Here is a 16,756-nt window from a genome sequence, read left to right on the forward strand (position 1 = left end):
ACAATTTCAAACAACTTCTGAATGAAGCCTGTTATTTCTTGTGGACTGAGGCATCTTCCAAAAAGACTGCCAATCTTGACTAAGAAATAGAATGGAGAAGAATCTAGCAAACTCCTAGTCGAATTGTTAAAACAATTAGTTAGCCTTACAGTTAGAATAATGTTCCTCATTTCTAGCCTGCATTAGCATTGCATTAGTTTTGAGCACCTTTATCACAATACCTTATTTTCTTTTAGATTACAGTCATTAACTACCAGAAATTGCCTCTACTACAATAGCCACAGTGTTGATTACAGCAATGAAAATGCCATAAATCAACTAAAAAGCCTCCCATATAAAAGCCATAGTCTAGTTCAATGCCATTAAACAGATTATGACCAAGATGCACCTTTACAACAGCAAGATCATTTAACCACTGGAATAAGTAACCAAGAAAGTCATTACCCCCACTATAGCTGGAGAAACAAAGGGCTGGTTGGTTTGGTTGCAAAACACAAACATTTATTTTGGACTGACACAAAATGAGAGGTTTTGTTTCATTTTGGGACTATTCCATTTCTTTGTCTCACCTCTTCTCTCTCTGTCTTGGTCCATTTATTAAACAAAACCAAACCACTATTTTAATTGGAAGAGTCAAAGGATTAAGTTTCAAAATAGAAATATTGTGACATTTCAAATGTCATTTGAAATATTTCATTTTCAATAGTGCTTTAACAAAATGTTTTTTCAAAATCTTCCCTTTCTCCTTCCATTTTTTGTTTTCTCCACTGAACCAAATAAAAAAAACATATTTCCTTTTCCCAACCCTCCAGAAACTCTTTTTTTTAAAGTGAATTTATAGTCTGTCAAAATAAAATAATGTGTGCATTTATGTAATAGGTAAAAATAATTCCAAAAGTTGGAGAACAAAATTATTGCCCTTGGTTATGAGAGATGTTGAATAGAAAAGTATAATGGTACCTTTCAGCCTTGAAATTGATAACATGAGCAAAGAGAATTAGAGAATTTGCTTTGAATGCCAGGTATATCAATCATGAATGGAAGATGCTAGTTTTTCCACTTCTAGCTGTAGAGCATTCGGATTGCATTCAAAACCCCTAAAGCTAGCTAACTAAAAAGGCATAGCTGGTGACCCAGTGAAAGTTCCAAGCTATGTCAGTACCCACCAAACCATGTCAGTGACATCATGATCATCTTATCACCAAGCAAAAAATGACTGGGACGTTAATGCACTGCAGAGTGTGAAGTGGTAAAAAAAAATACACATATTAATTTCCTCAGATAGAAAAAGAAAAGCATTCAAATGTATTATTTAGGCAACTACATCTCATTGGTTTCAAAGGGCTTCAGTGAGATACCATTGCCTGAATAAGTAGATCCCAAAGCAGATTTGAAGCTCTGGGCCTTAGTCTTCAATCTTTTCTGCACAAAACATCTGGAGCAAGCAGCTGTCCTGAGCATGCTATGAAACACAGGCATAGAAAGAAAAAGTTACTTATTTCCCAGTTAAAAATTCATTCTGCAGAGGTACCTGGAATGTGATTCCCTTTCACAGTGAATTAAGACCACAACCCATTATAGCAGTTGCCAAAAGCAAAAGTGGATTCAAAAAGCAGTGAGACTCCTAAGTTCACAAAGGAAGGTTCATTAACAGCTATTAAACACAAAGAGGTGGCTATGACTTCCTATAGTCTGTAAGTCCCTAAGCTGCATGCTGTCAGAAGCTACGAGCTTGGAGAACCTGATGTGATCGCGGTGTTTTTATAATCGTTCCACATGCACCTGCAACTGGCCACCATCAGACACAGGTGGCTAGAGGGACACAGGACTGCCCAGTACTCTTAACTGACCTCTGACTTCAAAGGCATTACTCCTCTTTCAACACTTACGCAGCTAGCATATAATAGCATATAACACCAAGAAAGCAAACAGCAGGAAGGAGACAGTGAAGCAGATTTTGTTAGGGAACATGTGTGCTATTTCCTCATGAAGGCTGCACACAACTGTTATTCTACTCTGTTCAAATAAACAAGTGATTATTACACTCTCTTTGTAAGCGAAACAATATTAGTCAAGATAAGTGCAGGTAATTCATCCTTGGGGAGCAACAAAAAACAATGAAATTTTTTTGGTGGCAATGCAAAAAACAACTTTAGAAAAGGTCCTCTGGTGAATTAGCTCTACCAAGCGCAGAGCACCACACTCCCAGTGAAATATGGTTATAGAAATCAAAAGGGTTTTAAAACTCTATAGGCACAAGCAGAAGATTTACATCAACCAATTTTTCCTTGTGACATCTTCACAAAGGCAGCAATATTTTAAACGTCCCGCATGCAAGGCCGAGGATAATGTCAAAAGGATGATATTTGCACTGGAACCTTGCTGGCTTACACATCAAAGAGCACACGGTTACTCTTCTCACTCTCAGGTGTCCACAAGAGTGGAACCAGGCTGCCTATGATTGTTGCCTATTTACTTTTGAACATCATCAATTAATTAAGGTGGACAATGTCACCACAGAACTTCAATTATTTTTTAGTTCAGAAATAATAGATTGTGTTCTGCTCTCTCAAGGGTACCTGCCTGTAATCCCACCGGACCCATGCCCTCTGAAAGTGCATCAGGGTCAAAGGTGGAACCAAATTTTCACTGGACTGGCTAAGAAGAAGATAACATTTCCCTCATGTCTCTATTCAAACGCCTTGGACAGATTTGACACATTTATTTTGTCATAACATCTATAAATCATGTGAACAATCAGTGCATGCTCTCCTCAGTTTGGGGGTTTTCCTTCTAAATAGAGGTTAAAAGTTCTGGAGAGCCTCGTAGCAACACAGGCGCTGTCTTTGGGTTGCAATTGGATACAGGTTCCCTTGAAAGTAAATACATAGTTGGTTGCAAAAGCTGAGACAGCATTCATCTAATCCTTCTCACCGCTCTCAGGGAAGTAATTGTTTGGAGAGAGACTTTCATCGCTAAAATCCAGCAGTGTTTTCTGAACAAGAAATACAGATTAGCAGACAATCAATAACAGCCTGGCAATTGGCACTTGATATAGTGGCTAATTACATTACAAATACAGTGTGATTACACTGGTTTAGACAACAAAAACAAATAACTCCTTGAACCAGAAGATGCCTTTGCAGAGAGGTTTGTACAGCATCCTCCAGACGATGCGGTTCCTGCCTGATAACAGCTACTCGCAGACACTGCCAGTATACATGGGCCATAAAACATCACGGTGTCGTCCTTCCCATCTTTGGCCTTATAATCAAAATATGCCTTTTAAAACTGTTAACATTGATTACACTGTATTTGTGCACTACCTTCCCTCTGCCATGTTGTTAACACTTGGATTATACATAAAGGTATATGAGAGACCAACCACAGAGTAATTGCATTATAAACTTACAATGGCTGCTTTATAAAAGCCATCTAGATTATCAAAAGCTGATAGGAAGCAGTATAAAGACTTCTGGGATAGTGATCAGCCAGATTAAATGTTAAGACTCCAGGGCATTTTGAGAGCAGTGACCCTCAGCATTCACAGTAGAGGTCGAGTTTTCAGATGCTCCCATTTCGATGCGGGCACCAAAACACAGAAGAACTTGGCACATGGCATGTGGAGCATCTTTAGCAACCTCACCTATGGGAACAGAAAGCACAGGCATGCAAGAGTTACCAAAAGACACTTTGGTTCACACATTTTTCCTGACAGGCACGGGAGGCAGGAATACAGCAGAGAGAGAAACTCATCTGACATGGCCTAACCCACTCAAGCACAGTAACTCATGCATGTGGCAGCCACAGCTCAGCATGCCCGGAAACCTGGCCGCTGGCTGGCTGTCCCACTGGGAGCCGAGCACTCTCGAAAGTTTGCTCTTGACAGGGGTGCTCACCACTTGAACGTACCTTACACCATGTCTCCTCTTGAGAAAAGTGAATTTCTTAGACTGATTCTGAATAGTTTCCCCCCACCTGCCCTTGACTTTGAGTTACGCTTCCCCTGAGAAACCAAATTTTGTAAATTAACCCGAGCTCCTGGGCACTGATCTTCATAAGCAGTGTATTTTAAAACAACACAGCCGTCTAGCGGTAGTAGTAGCTGCTGCAAATAAAATACTCACTGCTGCACACATTTGCTGTCCAATGCTTGACACTTCTAGAAAATGGTGGTTTTGACATTTTGCCATTTCATTTGGATCTAAATTAAGGCTTTTTGCCTCTAAACCCTGCAGACACGCTGCATCTCCCAAGCTTATCTGGAAACAACCAGGCCTAAGAGCAAGCAAGTTTCTTACTGAACTCTGGAAATACAAACATGATGAACAGAGGCAGTCTCTGAGTGAAGATAGGTCACTAGAATACTTCTAATTCCTCCTGCCTATCCCTCTTTGCCCAGCATCCCCTCACAGGCAAATATTGACTCCGTCATACGAACTCCCTGTTGTTGCCACACTTCAATCACTTGTCTATATGTGTTTTCAATTAGACAGCTCCCAAATATTCCCTGATATCGTAATATTCAAATTACCAGCATCAATAAGAATGAAAAAGAGAACTAACAATTCCTATCCCATATATTTTCAGGGTAAGATAGAAAAAAGCACCCAGATTTATGATTTCAATTGTCAAGAAAGCATCTTCTGTATTTCTGGCTCAGGGGACAAGGACAAATCTATATACAAAGATGGTGATGGCAGAATATGACAAATTATCACAATTAATCATTTTTGCCAGCTAGAACATTCTGAAGATAGCACTGGGAAATACAGCAACATTTGAAAAACAAGTAGCCAAGCACAGATTTCTAGACAATATCAACAGGCAAATAACCTCAGATAAAACAGGAATGGAGCAGCTGGCAGTATCTGTCTAGAGTCCGAAAAAAACACCCCTTCCATTCATAAACCACCCTCTGCATCAGAAGGTTTGAAAAATTAAATACTCTTTATTATATACCCTCTCTGGCTACTTGATTCAAGTCAGTACGCAGAGCAAGTGGCAATGGCTGCCTCCCCCAGAACCAGCCTGTCTCACTAGATATCTCTCCAAAAGTAGCTGGAAGAGGACACCAATCTCATTTCAGGCAGGAGAAAGGCAGGCAAGAACCCGACATGTTCGCAAAGGTATTCATGTCTTTTAAGCTAGCACGTTGAATCTGCACTTGCGACAGCTATGCATTTGTCCTCCAGGTTCTGCTATCAGAAAGCAGTGTGCATACCAGGCATCCTAAGAGGAGCATCTGCTCTGAACATCGCATGGGAGGGGATGAGAAACTGCCACCTTTCCCCTCACAGCCTCCGCTAGGCATTTTGAACTGCCATAGTGGCAAGCAGAAAGAGCACCAGAAAAGCACTACAGACCTGAACTGACCTTGGCCTTTTTGCCTCATTCCTCCCCAGTATTTCTGCCCACTTAGAGGCACCACCTGTATGGCAGCAACAGCTCCTGGAGGAGACTCGAAGCCAGCAGCAGGGCAGATGACAGCTATTAGCTCCTGCTCCTCATGGAAGAGGGAGTTTTCCAAGAAGTGGGAGCGTTATGGGCCTTGCTCTCCACGTGAAGGTGAGCCAGGCACTAGGAAGGGAAGGACAGGCAACAGTGTCAGCAATGTCGCTGCAGCAGAAATATTCAGGCCACGGCTTTCCGCAACACGTGAAACAGAAGAAGGGCCTTTGGAAGTTGCCGTCACTGTTAAGCAAATAGGGACAGACATCTGCAACTCAGTGAACATGAGTCTCATACCAATTGCTGCATTTTGCTACAAGAGAAACGTGTTTTCCAGAAGCTGTAATTTCTCCTATTCAGCACAGGCTCCCAGAAGCTAACTAAGCCGCGTTCACCAAACTGGCTGATATAATCACTTCACCTCTCAGTAAGAGAGAAGCCTGTAAACTCTATGGCAACCAACACCACCACCTACGGAAGTTCTTGACAACACAGAATTTTTTCCTCGGCGTGCTCACTACTGTCCGTCACAAACCTTTAGCACAGCAGGTGGAAGATAAGGAAAGCACTAGGCTTGGGTTCCCTCTCCACAAGGGAAAAAAAATCAAGTTAACATCTACATCTTGAGGTAGAATATTACACTTGCTCTCCATGCCACTCTCAGTTGAAGCCTTCAGGATAAACACAGTCTAAATTTTGTGACAACTGAGAACTGAGGAAAAACTTAAATTCGGAAACTCCTTCACATAACAGCAGGTCACACCCTGAGTCACACCATGACCTATAGGTCCTGGTATTCTAAAACATCTTTGCATCGATGTTACTGATTTTAAGGCTAAACAGGACATTTACACTCTTCTGTTCATCACCTCTCATAACCAAGCTCAGCTATACTTCAAGAACAGCTCTGATCTCAGACTGAGTTTACAGTTTTCCTAATGCACTAAAAGTGCACTAAAAGCAACTTCTGAGATTATCAATGGTTAACATTCAGGGTTGTTAATTTGGAGTTCACAGACCATTTTTAGCGTTACTGCAAATGTCCCCATTGCTACAATACTAATTTGTCTTGGTTCGCTGAGCATATCACTTCTGTGTCAGGAAACAAAATTGTACTGGGCCAACACAGGTATTTCGTATTCCTTTTATTTATTCCCTTTGTCAGTAGGTAAGTAATCAAAAGAAACTAGCTTTGTGAATAGAGAGAGGACAGCTCTTGTAGATTAATTGCTTTTTCTATAGAAGACATCTTCTTGATCTGGGATAAAGCAGCATCCAGTCCTAACTGTGATACTACACGTAAATCTGGTGTTAGTCTTACAGGACAATCAATCAGAAAATCTCTTTTAAGACTGATACTCCATCCTGCTTTTCACTCATTTATCACTTCACTGTATTTTCCTGTTTTTTCACAAAAAATTGTCAGTTTATTGCCTTGTTAGATGCCTTGGGCTGGGGTATGCCAGCGCTACTCACTGAATAGCATACTGCTGTGGAAGTAGCTCTGTTCAGGTCAGGGGAACCACTTTTGGCATTACTCATTACTTGAAACATGAAAGGCATAACATGCCTTTGGAACATGCCTTGGAAGGACAGGATGAAATCCACTGAAACTGATGTTTCTTCCTCCAAATGTAATCCCTTACTTGCTCTTTTTTAATAGCTATTTTTATGATTCCTAGTTTGCAATTGCCCAAACTTACTGTTGTCATCAAATGCGGGGGTTTTTTCAAAGGAGTTTGGGCATTGCTATTAATGAAACCACCATTAATCTCAACTTCTTCTTCATGTACTATAGTGATTTAAGCACTTTAAAAAGACCTTGGTTTTCCTTTGGCTAATACTACCCCATTTTGCTTTAATGCACTTCCATTTTTTTCTGCATGCAGCAATACTCTATTTTTGTGCATATTTCGGTACAGAGCATTGAAATGACTCTTTAGCATTCTTGCCCTTTACGTTCTCATTATTTTTTCAGAGGAATTACATATTGCCTCTTTGTGGGATACATTTCATCATCTCCAGCTCTTAGTGCCTTGTCATGCTCTCTAACTCTTCCCTCACTACCTTCCTTCATTCCCCAAGCTTGCTTACTTGAAATCTTTTCCCACTGAAGAACCAACCTGTTGTTATCAGGGCAGACCCAAGACACTAATGCTTTGCCCTCAGCCTCACTCTGTTTTTCTTAAAAGTCCAGCTGGGTCTCCTGCTGACCGATGTATTTCCCCAACCCCCGGATCTCAGTGCCTTATTCCTTGTAGCTCATATATCACTTTTTGTGATGCCTATCCACCCGACTGGACAAATAACAGAGCATTGAGTCTCTGCATTTTTCAGTGCTGATTAAAAGGGGGGGAGGGTGGGGGTGGCGATTACAGACCTGGCCCAAGCCCCCTCCTGCTCCCGCCACCCAGGGAGGACACCCCCGTGACCTTGGTGGGCACCTGGGCAGCCGCTCCGTGCACCTGCCGGCCTGCCCGGCCCGGGGGACGGCCCGGCCGGTGCCGCGGCCGGAGGGACCCTCCTCACCGCAGCCGGCTGCCGGGGAGAGCCCGGCCCCGCGGGCCCGGTCAGCCTCCCCCCCCGCCGCCCAAGCCGCCGCCCCGGGGAGCCACCTCCGGGCGGGGGCGGTGGGGCGAGCGCGGCCCGGCACCCCTCCGCGCCCGCCGGCGGCGGCTCAGTGCGCAGGCACGGAGCGGGAGCGAGCGGCGCTCCGGGCCGTGCATCATACGTGGTGTCTGGGGCCGGCGCGGCGCAGAGCGGAGATGGGACCGGCGCGGGAGAGCCGCAGCTAGCGCCGCCGCGGTTGCTCGGCCGGCCGTGGGGAGCGGCAGGAGGGACAGGTAACCCCGCCGCCCCGGGGCCGCCGCTCCCGGCAAACTTGGGCTAGGCAGTTTGGCGGGGGCGGCGGACGGGGGAGGCTCCTGTGACCGTCGGCGCCCTCACGGGGGGCGTACCGCGCGGCGCTTCCCGCGAGGGAGGTGGCGGTGGGGCACCGGCTGCCCGGCGGGGGACGGGGGGGCTGCAGCGGGGCCCCCGGGCTTCGCCCCCCGGCCCGCGGGAGGGGCGGCCCGCCCGGGGAGGCTGGTGCCGCGCTGCCCCGCCGCCGGGAGGGGCTGCGCCGCCGCGCTGCGCTAGGGGGCGCCGTGGCCGGGCGGTGCGGGGCCGGGCCGGGCCGGGCCGGGCCGGGAGGGGTGAGGGCCGCCAGTCGGTCGCGGGGGCCCAGCTCTCCGCCGGGGTGCGGGCGCTGCGGAGTTCTTCCGCTTCGCCCGGGAAACGGGCGATCGAGAGCGTGTCCTGCCCGGCCTGTGCGGTCGTTGGCCGGAGGGGCCGCGACCTGGCGGCTGGGAAGCGAGCGGGGCCGCCGCCCCCCGGAGGGGAGTCCCCGGCCTGTGCCCCCCGCGGGGCCTTGCTCCCCTGCACAGGAGAAGGCCCTGCTCGCTGCCCTGTGCACGGCAGGGGGGCAGGAGTCGCCCCGGAAAGCAGCCGGGCACCGCAGCGGTCCTCGGGGGAGCGGCGGCGGCAGCCGCCCGTCCCGCTGCCCCGGCCCCGCGTGAGGGCAGGGCGCTGGGCGGGAGCCGCGGCTGCAGGGGGCTGGCGTCGAGTGTGGTGGACTGGGTCAGGCTGAGCACGGCTTGGCCTAGCCTCTGGCCTGGGACCGTGCTGGACGCTGGCATGACAGGTAGCTGAGGCATCAAAAACGCCATCTCGGAGGCTGCTGTCGAAGACAGGTTATTTATTCCGGTATCCACTCGTCACAGGGGTCTCACTTTCCGTAGGTAAGGACTGGAGACATGGCCCTCTGAACAGAAGGGTCGAAGTGTGTAAACCTGGAGAAGGGAGAGGGGGACTTCACCTGTGCGAACCCGTCGGCATTTGTGGCTTGCATTTGGTGGCTGTGTGGTGTCGCGGAGCAATGGCGCATCCTTATTTGCTTTGTCCTGCCTTTCAGATGCCATTTCCTTACATTTTCTTAAATGTGTCCAACCCTTCAATAAGAAAGCAAAGTAGTTGGAAAATTTATTGGGTAATTTTTCTTGGAGTTTACTCATCTTTTAATCTGCCTGTTCACCAATCCAGTCACATCTCCCCAGATCAGTGGAGAATAGTAAAGCTCAAAGTAAACAGGACAGCTTTTGCCATGGAAACAAAAGTTGCTAGGGGATGGATTGCTACTACGCGGTGGCGTGCTCTGAAGCTGTGATCATACACCTCGGGTAAAGGCACTGAAAAACTTTTAATGATTAAACCGCTGCCTGCAGCCTGGATGCGTGTTCTAAGCGCGTGCATAACACAGATTTGGGTAACAGTGACTCTCTCTTTTTAGCAAAAGTTTCCCAGCATTTCAGCATTTAGTTTCTCAGCCATGAAGGCAAGACATGCAAATACACATCAACACTCAAGAGATCATAGCTCCTGCAGTATTTATTAATCCCATGTAAATTGATGCTGTGACACGCGTTTCCTTCTTATTTATGGAGAACTGTTTTCTCCCACCATACTCTGACTGTTTCAGTTCCTCTGCCCCATCTGTAAGTAGGAAGAACAACATTATGTTTACATTGCAGCTGAGAAGAGACTGTCTTAGGCCAAATTACCGGGCTGCTTCAATGAGTCATGTAGGGCTGGGAAGCCTTCTTCCCTTCTCTCTAAGGGACAAGATATTTTGCAAAAGAGAGGAGATTACTTATAAGTGGAAGAATCTGAGCATAAAGAAAATGTTCAGTAGGACTAATGTTATGCAGTGCTTGAAAAGAATTAATGATGCTGGCCGTCTTTTTTTTTTTCCTTCCATTTTAAAAGGTCATACTGCTTGATGCTATCACAACTCTTTCAAGTAAAAGATCATTCTATTGGTTTTTGTTCCACCTCCCAGCTCTTATTTATCATTTTGCTCATATGCCTGACCAAAACCACCTATTAGCATTTTACATTGCTAAAGAAAAAGAATCTATGTGTAATATAAGTGATTCCAGGGTGTGTGGTTCTTATAGGCAATTCTTCATCAAACTGTTAGAAACACTACACCCTCCTTTCTCTCTCTTGACTAAACCTGCAGACAGTGCAGTGAATGCAAGATAGTGCTTATACAGCTTTCTGTCACATTACATTGAGTTTTCTTAAATTAATTGCAATAACTGCTGAGTCTGAACCAGCAACTAATGTGCTTCACCTGGTTTCTGAATTTTGGAGAAGCCAAAGAAGCTCTAAAATTGATTCCTGCTGGCAGCTAGAGTAATGCAAGTGAGCTTTGGTAGGCCACATTATCTGGTCATGTTAGGTCTGGTCCATCCCTGTGTTAACCTTATGGAGTCACTTACACCTGGGGCAAAAACCTCCCTTTCTGCTCATTATGTGATGCTAAATATGCTTACCTGAATGACTTAAGTTGACAAGGAGTTAAGCGTAATTTATTTAAGGAGGTAGGGTTGATGTGACAATAAAGATCTAAGTAAGGACCCGAGAGAATGAGTCTCTGCAGAGCTTTGGTTAGCCTCTTTACTTTCTTCTCTTCCTGATGTGGGAGATGGAGTGCTTGCTTACTTGTAACCAAAAGACACGTCGAGGGATATGGGCATAAACTGTTCTTATCCTTGAGGTATAGGCTGTGTGACCCCGTGTGTGAGAGCTGGGGCAGCTATGGTAGACTACACCATTGCTTCATACTCTCCTTTCACCCTAAGGTATTTTTATGAGGTGGGCAGAACTCTGGTTTTATGAGAACTCTGCAGTTCTTGTCCTGTGGAAGATGGCAGCTAGCTGTTGAAGAAATGGTGGCAGTGAGAAAAGAGGACTTCTTTTCCTCTCTTTTCAGGTAGGGAATAAACAGCAGAAGGAGAGACTCCCAAGGAAAGCAAAAAGAGCTCTTTTGCAAAAGAAGAAACAGGCTCCAAAAGTAGATTAACTTTCAGCATTTCCCTGCAAGAGTTCAGATTATATATTTATTTCCATACCACTATTTCTTTTTTTTTGTACTTCAAAAAGTAATAGTGTTCAAAAGCTCATAGCATTGTAGAAGGGCTCAACAAACTAATTTTTTCAACATATTAGCTGTAGTAGGAAATGTCAGTATTAGCGACATACAACTTGACACAGGGTGGCCCGGGTGCCAGGCTCTCCTGCTCACCTGGTGAGCAGCTGGTACTGCCCAGGAGTTTCTTGCTGTGTCAAGGTCTCCATCCACCCTGCCTGTTTCTCTGCCTTGCCTGAGAAGGCCAGCTCCTTGAGCACACTCTGGAGAGCACTGATGCTGTACCATCAGCAGAGAGCAAGCCCATCCACAGAGTCAGAGAGCACTTCTTTGATTTCCTAACGCTTTACCGTGGCTGAAGTGGAAAGGGGAAACCTGCAGGGGACGCAAAGGCAGTTCTGGGTTCAAAGACGGGGCTCCAGCCAGAAGCTGTGCCTGGTGCTACCCCTGCTGCTCTGCAAAGCTCAGCCACCAGCACTGTCCCCCCTGTCCTGAAAGGAGCTCTGGCCCTTGCTAGGGCCCTCAGCATCATGCGAGCCTCCTCCTCCACTCAGTCATGACTTCTGTGTGAGCCTTGAAACCTCATCACAAGTTGCAAGAGAGACATTTACAATTAAAAGATGTTGAGATCATGAAATCCCAAACTACCTACATATTAGATATACAAAATAAAAAACAAGATTATGGTTTTTTATAAAGAGGAAAAAGAAAACCCCTCTATCCCTGAGCCAAGAATGCAACCAGATTCCAAAAGGCTGAAAGATCACTGTTACACCAGCAGTGATTTCAGAGCCAGCCAAGAGCTTAATTCAGGAAGCCATTCCCCATTGATACCTTCTGGCTTCTACTTAATTTAAATGCAGCAGTGTTTGTTTTTCTTGCATACTCGGGTATCTCATACCCAGCAAGATCACCCATTCCTGAAGGGCAAAGGGCTGTAGGGCTGCAAAACTGGGAGGTCCTAGCTGCCATGAGCATGTCAAACCTTCCTTCCTTCCTTCCCTCTAAGTAAAATTGCTGTGGCAATCAGAGGAACTGCTTAAAGCTGATATAAATTGAGCTGTGACATTCAGATAAAAAGTACTGATTAACAGTTCCCTTTGGACTAAGACTTTTTGAACTGCTTTAAAGAGAAGTCAGTCAGCTTAAGTAACATTGACCTGTCACTCAATTTTTTTAAGGGCTAGTATTACTTAAATGAATTCAGTAGCATTGCACCTGTGCAAGCAAGTTCAGGCCTGGGACCTGCATAGTTAAATACAAATTCTGTGTGTTAGGAGAACTTCCATGAAGTGGAAAGAGGAGGGATCATTGTTCGTAGTTTTCATAGCAGGCAAAATTCTGATTTTACTGAAGTCAGCAGGAGCTTGGGCATTGCCTTCTCCAGCGGAGCAGTGGTTTGCTACAAGTTTAGTATTTCCATTTCACTCTCTTCAGTGGGCAGATTGGTGCTGTTATGGCATTCCATCTTTTTCATTTTTAATTATCCATATTTAAGTACAGGATATATACAGTTTCAATCTGTCTATGACGTATTTTGCCTCTGTTTCTCATGGCTATGAATGCTATATCAGTGCTTAGGCCTGCACTTCAAAAGCTCAGGCAAAAACATTAAGAAAACCTTACCCAGCAGTTTGGAAAGTTCCTAAGCTTGCAAACTCTAGTTAACTGATAGGAGCAGTCTGGATGAGAGGCAATGTGAGCCCTTGAGGGATGCTGGCTTTTGTTACCTGATATATTCTGCTTTTTTCAATCTCCATGGAAATGCAGTAGCATGCTAGTGCAAAAAGATGGGGAGTGGGCACCCTACATATGGGAGGGAATGTTCCCTGCAGCACCTTTAGGCTGTGCTGCACCAAGACGCTGAGTGCCTTGAGTTGGCTTGAGCAGAATCACCACATGCAACTCTACCAGGCTCACTTCTTGGATTGGAAAAAAGTGAAGGAAAGGTGTCTTCTGGGCTACTTTTCTTCGTGTCATCTGGAGAGTTTGTAGCCAGCTTTGCTCTCCCGCCACATCAATAACGATCTGCTTTGCATGAAACCTCTCATTGCAGGTAGGAAGGATGAGCTCCTATGCTGATATCTGCGGGTCCAAGCATGCACAGGGCAGCACCGAGGGAGGGCACCAACGCTACGGAGTTCGGTCCTACCTGCATCAGTTTTATGAGGACTGCACAGCTTCAATTTGGGAGTATGAGGATGATTTTCAGATCCAGAGATCGCCTAGCAGGTGGAGCTCTACGTTCTGGAAGGTACTGCCCATTGCTGTTTACTGGAGAGAGAAAACTCTCATTTCAGGACTTTCCCATGTAACTAATGGTTTTAGGTATTCATCCAGAAAGGCCTTCTTTTGCTCAGTTTTCCCTAAGATGAGTGAATAACCATCTGTCTGAAAGCAGGGCGCTCTTACCGAGATACATCAGCTTCCAAGGGAGTTCTGGGGTCTTTGGATCCTCTAGTTTCTTTGTCACGAGGAGCCATGTCACTGAAACATTAAAGTCTTGTCTGGGAAACCCCACCCATAGCTTGAAAGTGTAGTTTACCTCTGCTGTGCACCCACAATAGTCCTGCCAGATTATTGGGAATAGGACTGGTAGGTTAACAGCAGTAACTCTGGGACTGTGTGACCTAGGGATCAAGCAAACCGCAAGATCTCCACTAAGGTCAGGGAACTTGACAGAATTGGAGAACGCCAGAGGTTGGAAGGGGCCTGTGGGGCCATCTAATCCAGCCCCTCTGCTTTGATGGTAGGGCCATTCTCTATGAACCAAATTTTGCACTTACACTTTAAATGTGCTTAGAAATATTCTGTGATCTGTTCATGGCAATAGCAACTACCTTCTAATCCCTGCAAAGGAATGACATTTCATGGAGTAAAAGCAAGTGGTGGATATGACAGACTGTCAGCAGGGACTGAACTGCTAGTGCTAACCACCACCTAAAGCTAAAGAAATAATCTCTCGCACAGCACTGAGGTTAAACTGTGATCCTCTCTGTGATGGAGCCTTTGGACATGAAATGCTATTTAGACATATAGATGCATGTTCTATTGTTTCCAGAAATGTCAATACTGAATTATATAAATACGAGTTGTAAAAAGACAGTTTCTCCATATATTCTAGTTCTAGTAGGGCCACATAGGACCTAAAAGAAAAATATCAGCCTTCTCCTAGAAGAGAGAACTGAACCTGCAAGACACTGTGAAAGCTAAATGCCTCCTAGGACCACTTACCAACTAAAAACTGGAAAAGCATATTAATTGGGTTTTTTGTTTGTTTGTTTTCCAGGTCGGACTCATCTCTGGGATGGCTTTTATGCTGATAGGTGTAACGGTTCTTGTAGTGGGTTTTCTTGTCCCACCGAAAATTGAAGCTCTTGGGAAAGATGATTTTGTTGTGGTGGATACCCGTGCCATTCAGTTTAATGGGTCCCTTGATATATGCAAGCTGGCAGGAGCAATCTTATTTTGCGTTGGAGGGTCCACTGTGGCAGCGTGTCTGCTGATGTCTGCTTTTGCTAAAAGTTACTCCAAAGAAGAAAAGTACCTCCAGCAAAGATTTAAAGAGAGAATAGCTGATATAAAAGCCCATGCAAACCCAGTCACAAAAGCGCCAGCACCGGGAGAATCAAAGATACCTGTCACTTTGTCCAAAGTTCAAAATGTCCAACCTTTATCTGAAACCTGACCCTTTCCTTAGGTTTTGTTTCTCACTTGTAGATCACTTAAACTGGCAAATATCAGCTGTTGTTGGCATATGTGCTAGTCAATTACATTGAGTGCTCTGCTATACAAAGACACAGCTGATGGGGAAGCTGCTCCAATACGAATTTAGGATTGGGGAAAGGGAAATTATGTGATTAGACCTGTGACCAATATATTCAGTGTATTTGAACATTTTAATCTGTGTTGAACCAATAAGTCCTTGCAACAACGATTAGGTGTTTAGCTTATCAGATTGCATCCCTGGAAAACATAGGGTGCGTTTATGACAGCTGTACCAGGAACACCCTACATCCCACTGTTTAAAGTTCAGATGAGTTGGCTTTTTGTTTAAATTTCTTCTTGCCTTTAAAATACTGTTTAGTCTTACTTTTACCACCTGGTTCTGCTGTCTGGGAAGCCAAGATTCTGCCCTTGTAATTTGCACTTGTCCTCCTGTCACATGCTACAATCTGTATCAAAATAATACTGCACAGGTAAAGCATACATGACAGTGAGTGCTCTTAAGTTGATCCTGGCACACGTCACTTCCCAGCAATGTTACTTTCTGGGAAAGGCAAGTTATACTTGATCCTGAGTTACAACTAACCTGTGCAAAGCTGCCACTTTTGTCTTAGAAATTGCCATATTAACAAAAAATACAAAATAAAGAAGTCATATGGGAGGAGGAACATCATACTTGTGTGTCTTTGGTTTGGTATTGTTTCCTTCATTATATTGTATTATGTTAGAAGCTTATACAAAATATTTCAGTTTTGGCTGGGTATGGATTACTAAATGTGGTTTGATATGCCCAGGCCCCATATTCTGTCAGTACATTAATGCCATGTTAGAGGACCTTGACATAGTCATCTAAAGACATTTTGAAATGCTGTTTATATTTTTATAGAGGATAGAAAAAGTTATGCTTAACCAGATACATTTGTGTAAATGCTTACCTGAAGACTTGTCCTTTCATGGAAGACCCTTAATTATTTTCCTACCCAGGGCAATTATTTCACTGTCTTAATCTATGGATTTAAATTAAACTGTATAAAGAAAGATGTGACATTTGTACTCTCTGACAATATGTGCCACCTTATAGTTCTGTCTATTTTTTGAATGGATTGAATAAAATTCTAGGCGTGAGCCAACCATGCATTTTGTGAAAAGTCTCTTTCTAGTCAAACAGGTTTCTCTATAAATCTAATATTTCAGTTTGAAAGGAGAAACCAGCAGTTGAAACTCACCCGTCTCTTAATGCAGTCTGTGTTTTCAGCTTTCATAGGTGAGGAAGTCACTTACTTTGGTGCTGAATAAAAAAGATTCCAGCACACTAACGCCAGGTACGTGGTAACAACTGTGCTCTTTCCCTTGCTGATAAAACATTTTGTGATCCGTGACTGGGTTCATACTTCCACAACTTAAACCATAGGTGTTTGGAAGTTTCAGCTGAATCTGTGATAATTTTCATGGCTGACAACAGCATTGGAAGTAGAATTTCCTTCTGAAAAGAAAGTGCCTATCTCAGCAACACGATTGCAGTGTCCAAACATTAGCACTGAGAAGATGGACGATCAAGAGCTCATCACATGCACATGACTACAGAAAATGAAATGAAATAGGTTTTGG

General features: G+C 44.7%; 1 protein-coding gene across 2 annotated transcripts; it reads left to right on the top strand.

Moving 5' to 3' along the window:
* The first annotated feature begins 7,858 nt into the window (after window positions 1-7,858).
* On the top strand, window positions 7,859-16,268 carry NRSN1 (neurensin 1). Of its 2 annotated transcripts, none has more exons than XM_072853378.1 (3): window positions 7,859-8,294; window positions 13,479-13,676; window positions 14,712-16,268. In XM_072853378.1, the coding sequence occupies exons 2-3, from the start codon at window positions 13,488-13,490 to the stop codon at window positions 15,108-15,110; spliced, it is 588 nt and encodes a 195-aa protein (XP_072709479.1). In that variant the 5' UTR covers window positions 7,859-8,294; window positions 13,479-13,487; the 3' UTR covers window positions 15,111-16,268. The 2 variants fall into 2 exon arrangements, with proteins under 2 accessions (XP_072709479.1, XP_072709480.1); XM_072853379.1 differs by lacking the exon at window positions 7,859-8,294 and adding an exon at window positions 8,686-9,230.
* Window positions 16,269-16,756: the final 488 nt, after the last annotated feature.

Source organism: Ciconia boyciana, chromosome 2, assembly GCF_034638445.1.
Source record: "Ciconia boyciana chromosome 2, ASM3463844v1, whole genome shotgun sequence".
NCBI lineage: Eukaryota > Metazoa > Chordata > Aves > Ciconiiformes > Ciconiidae > Ciconia > Ciconia boyciana.

Bases quoted from the DNA above. Each gene is read 5' to 3' on its own strand.
- NRSN1 (XM_072853378.1), top strand. From the start codon at position 13,488: ATGAGCTCCTATGCTGATATCTGCGGGTCCAAGCATGCACAGGGCAGC. The intron at 13,677-14,711 runs GTACTGCCCATT...TTTGTTTTCCAG, and splicing joins GGAGCTCTACGTTCTGGAAG to GTCGGACTCATCTCTGGGAT.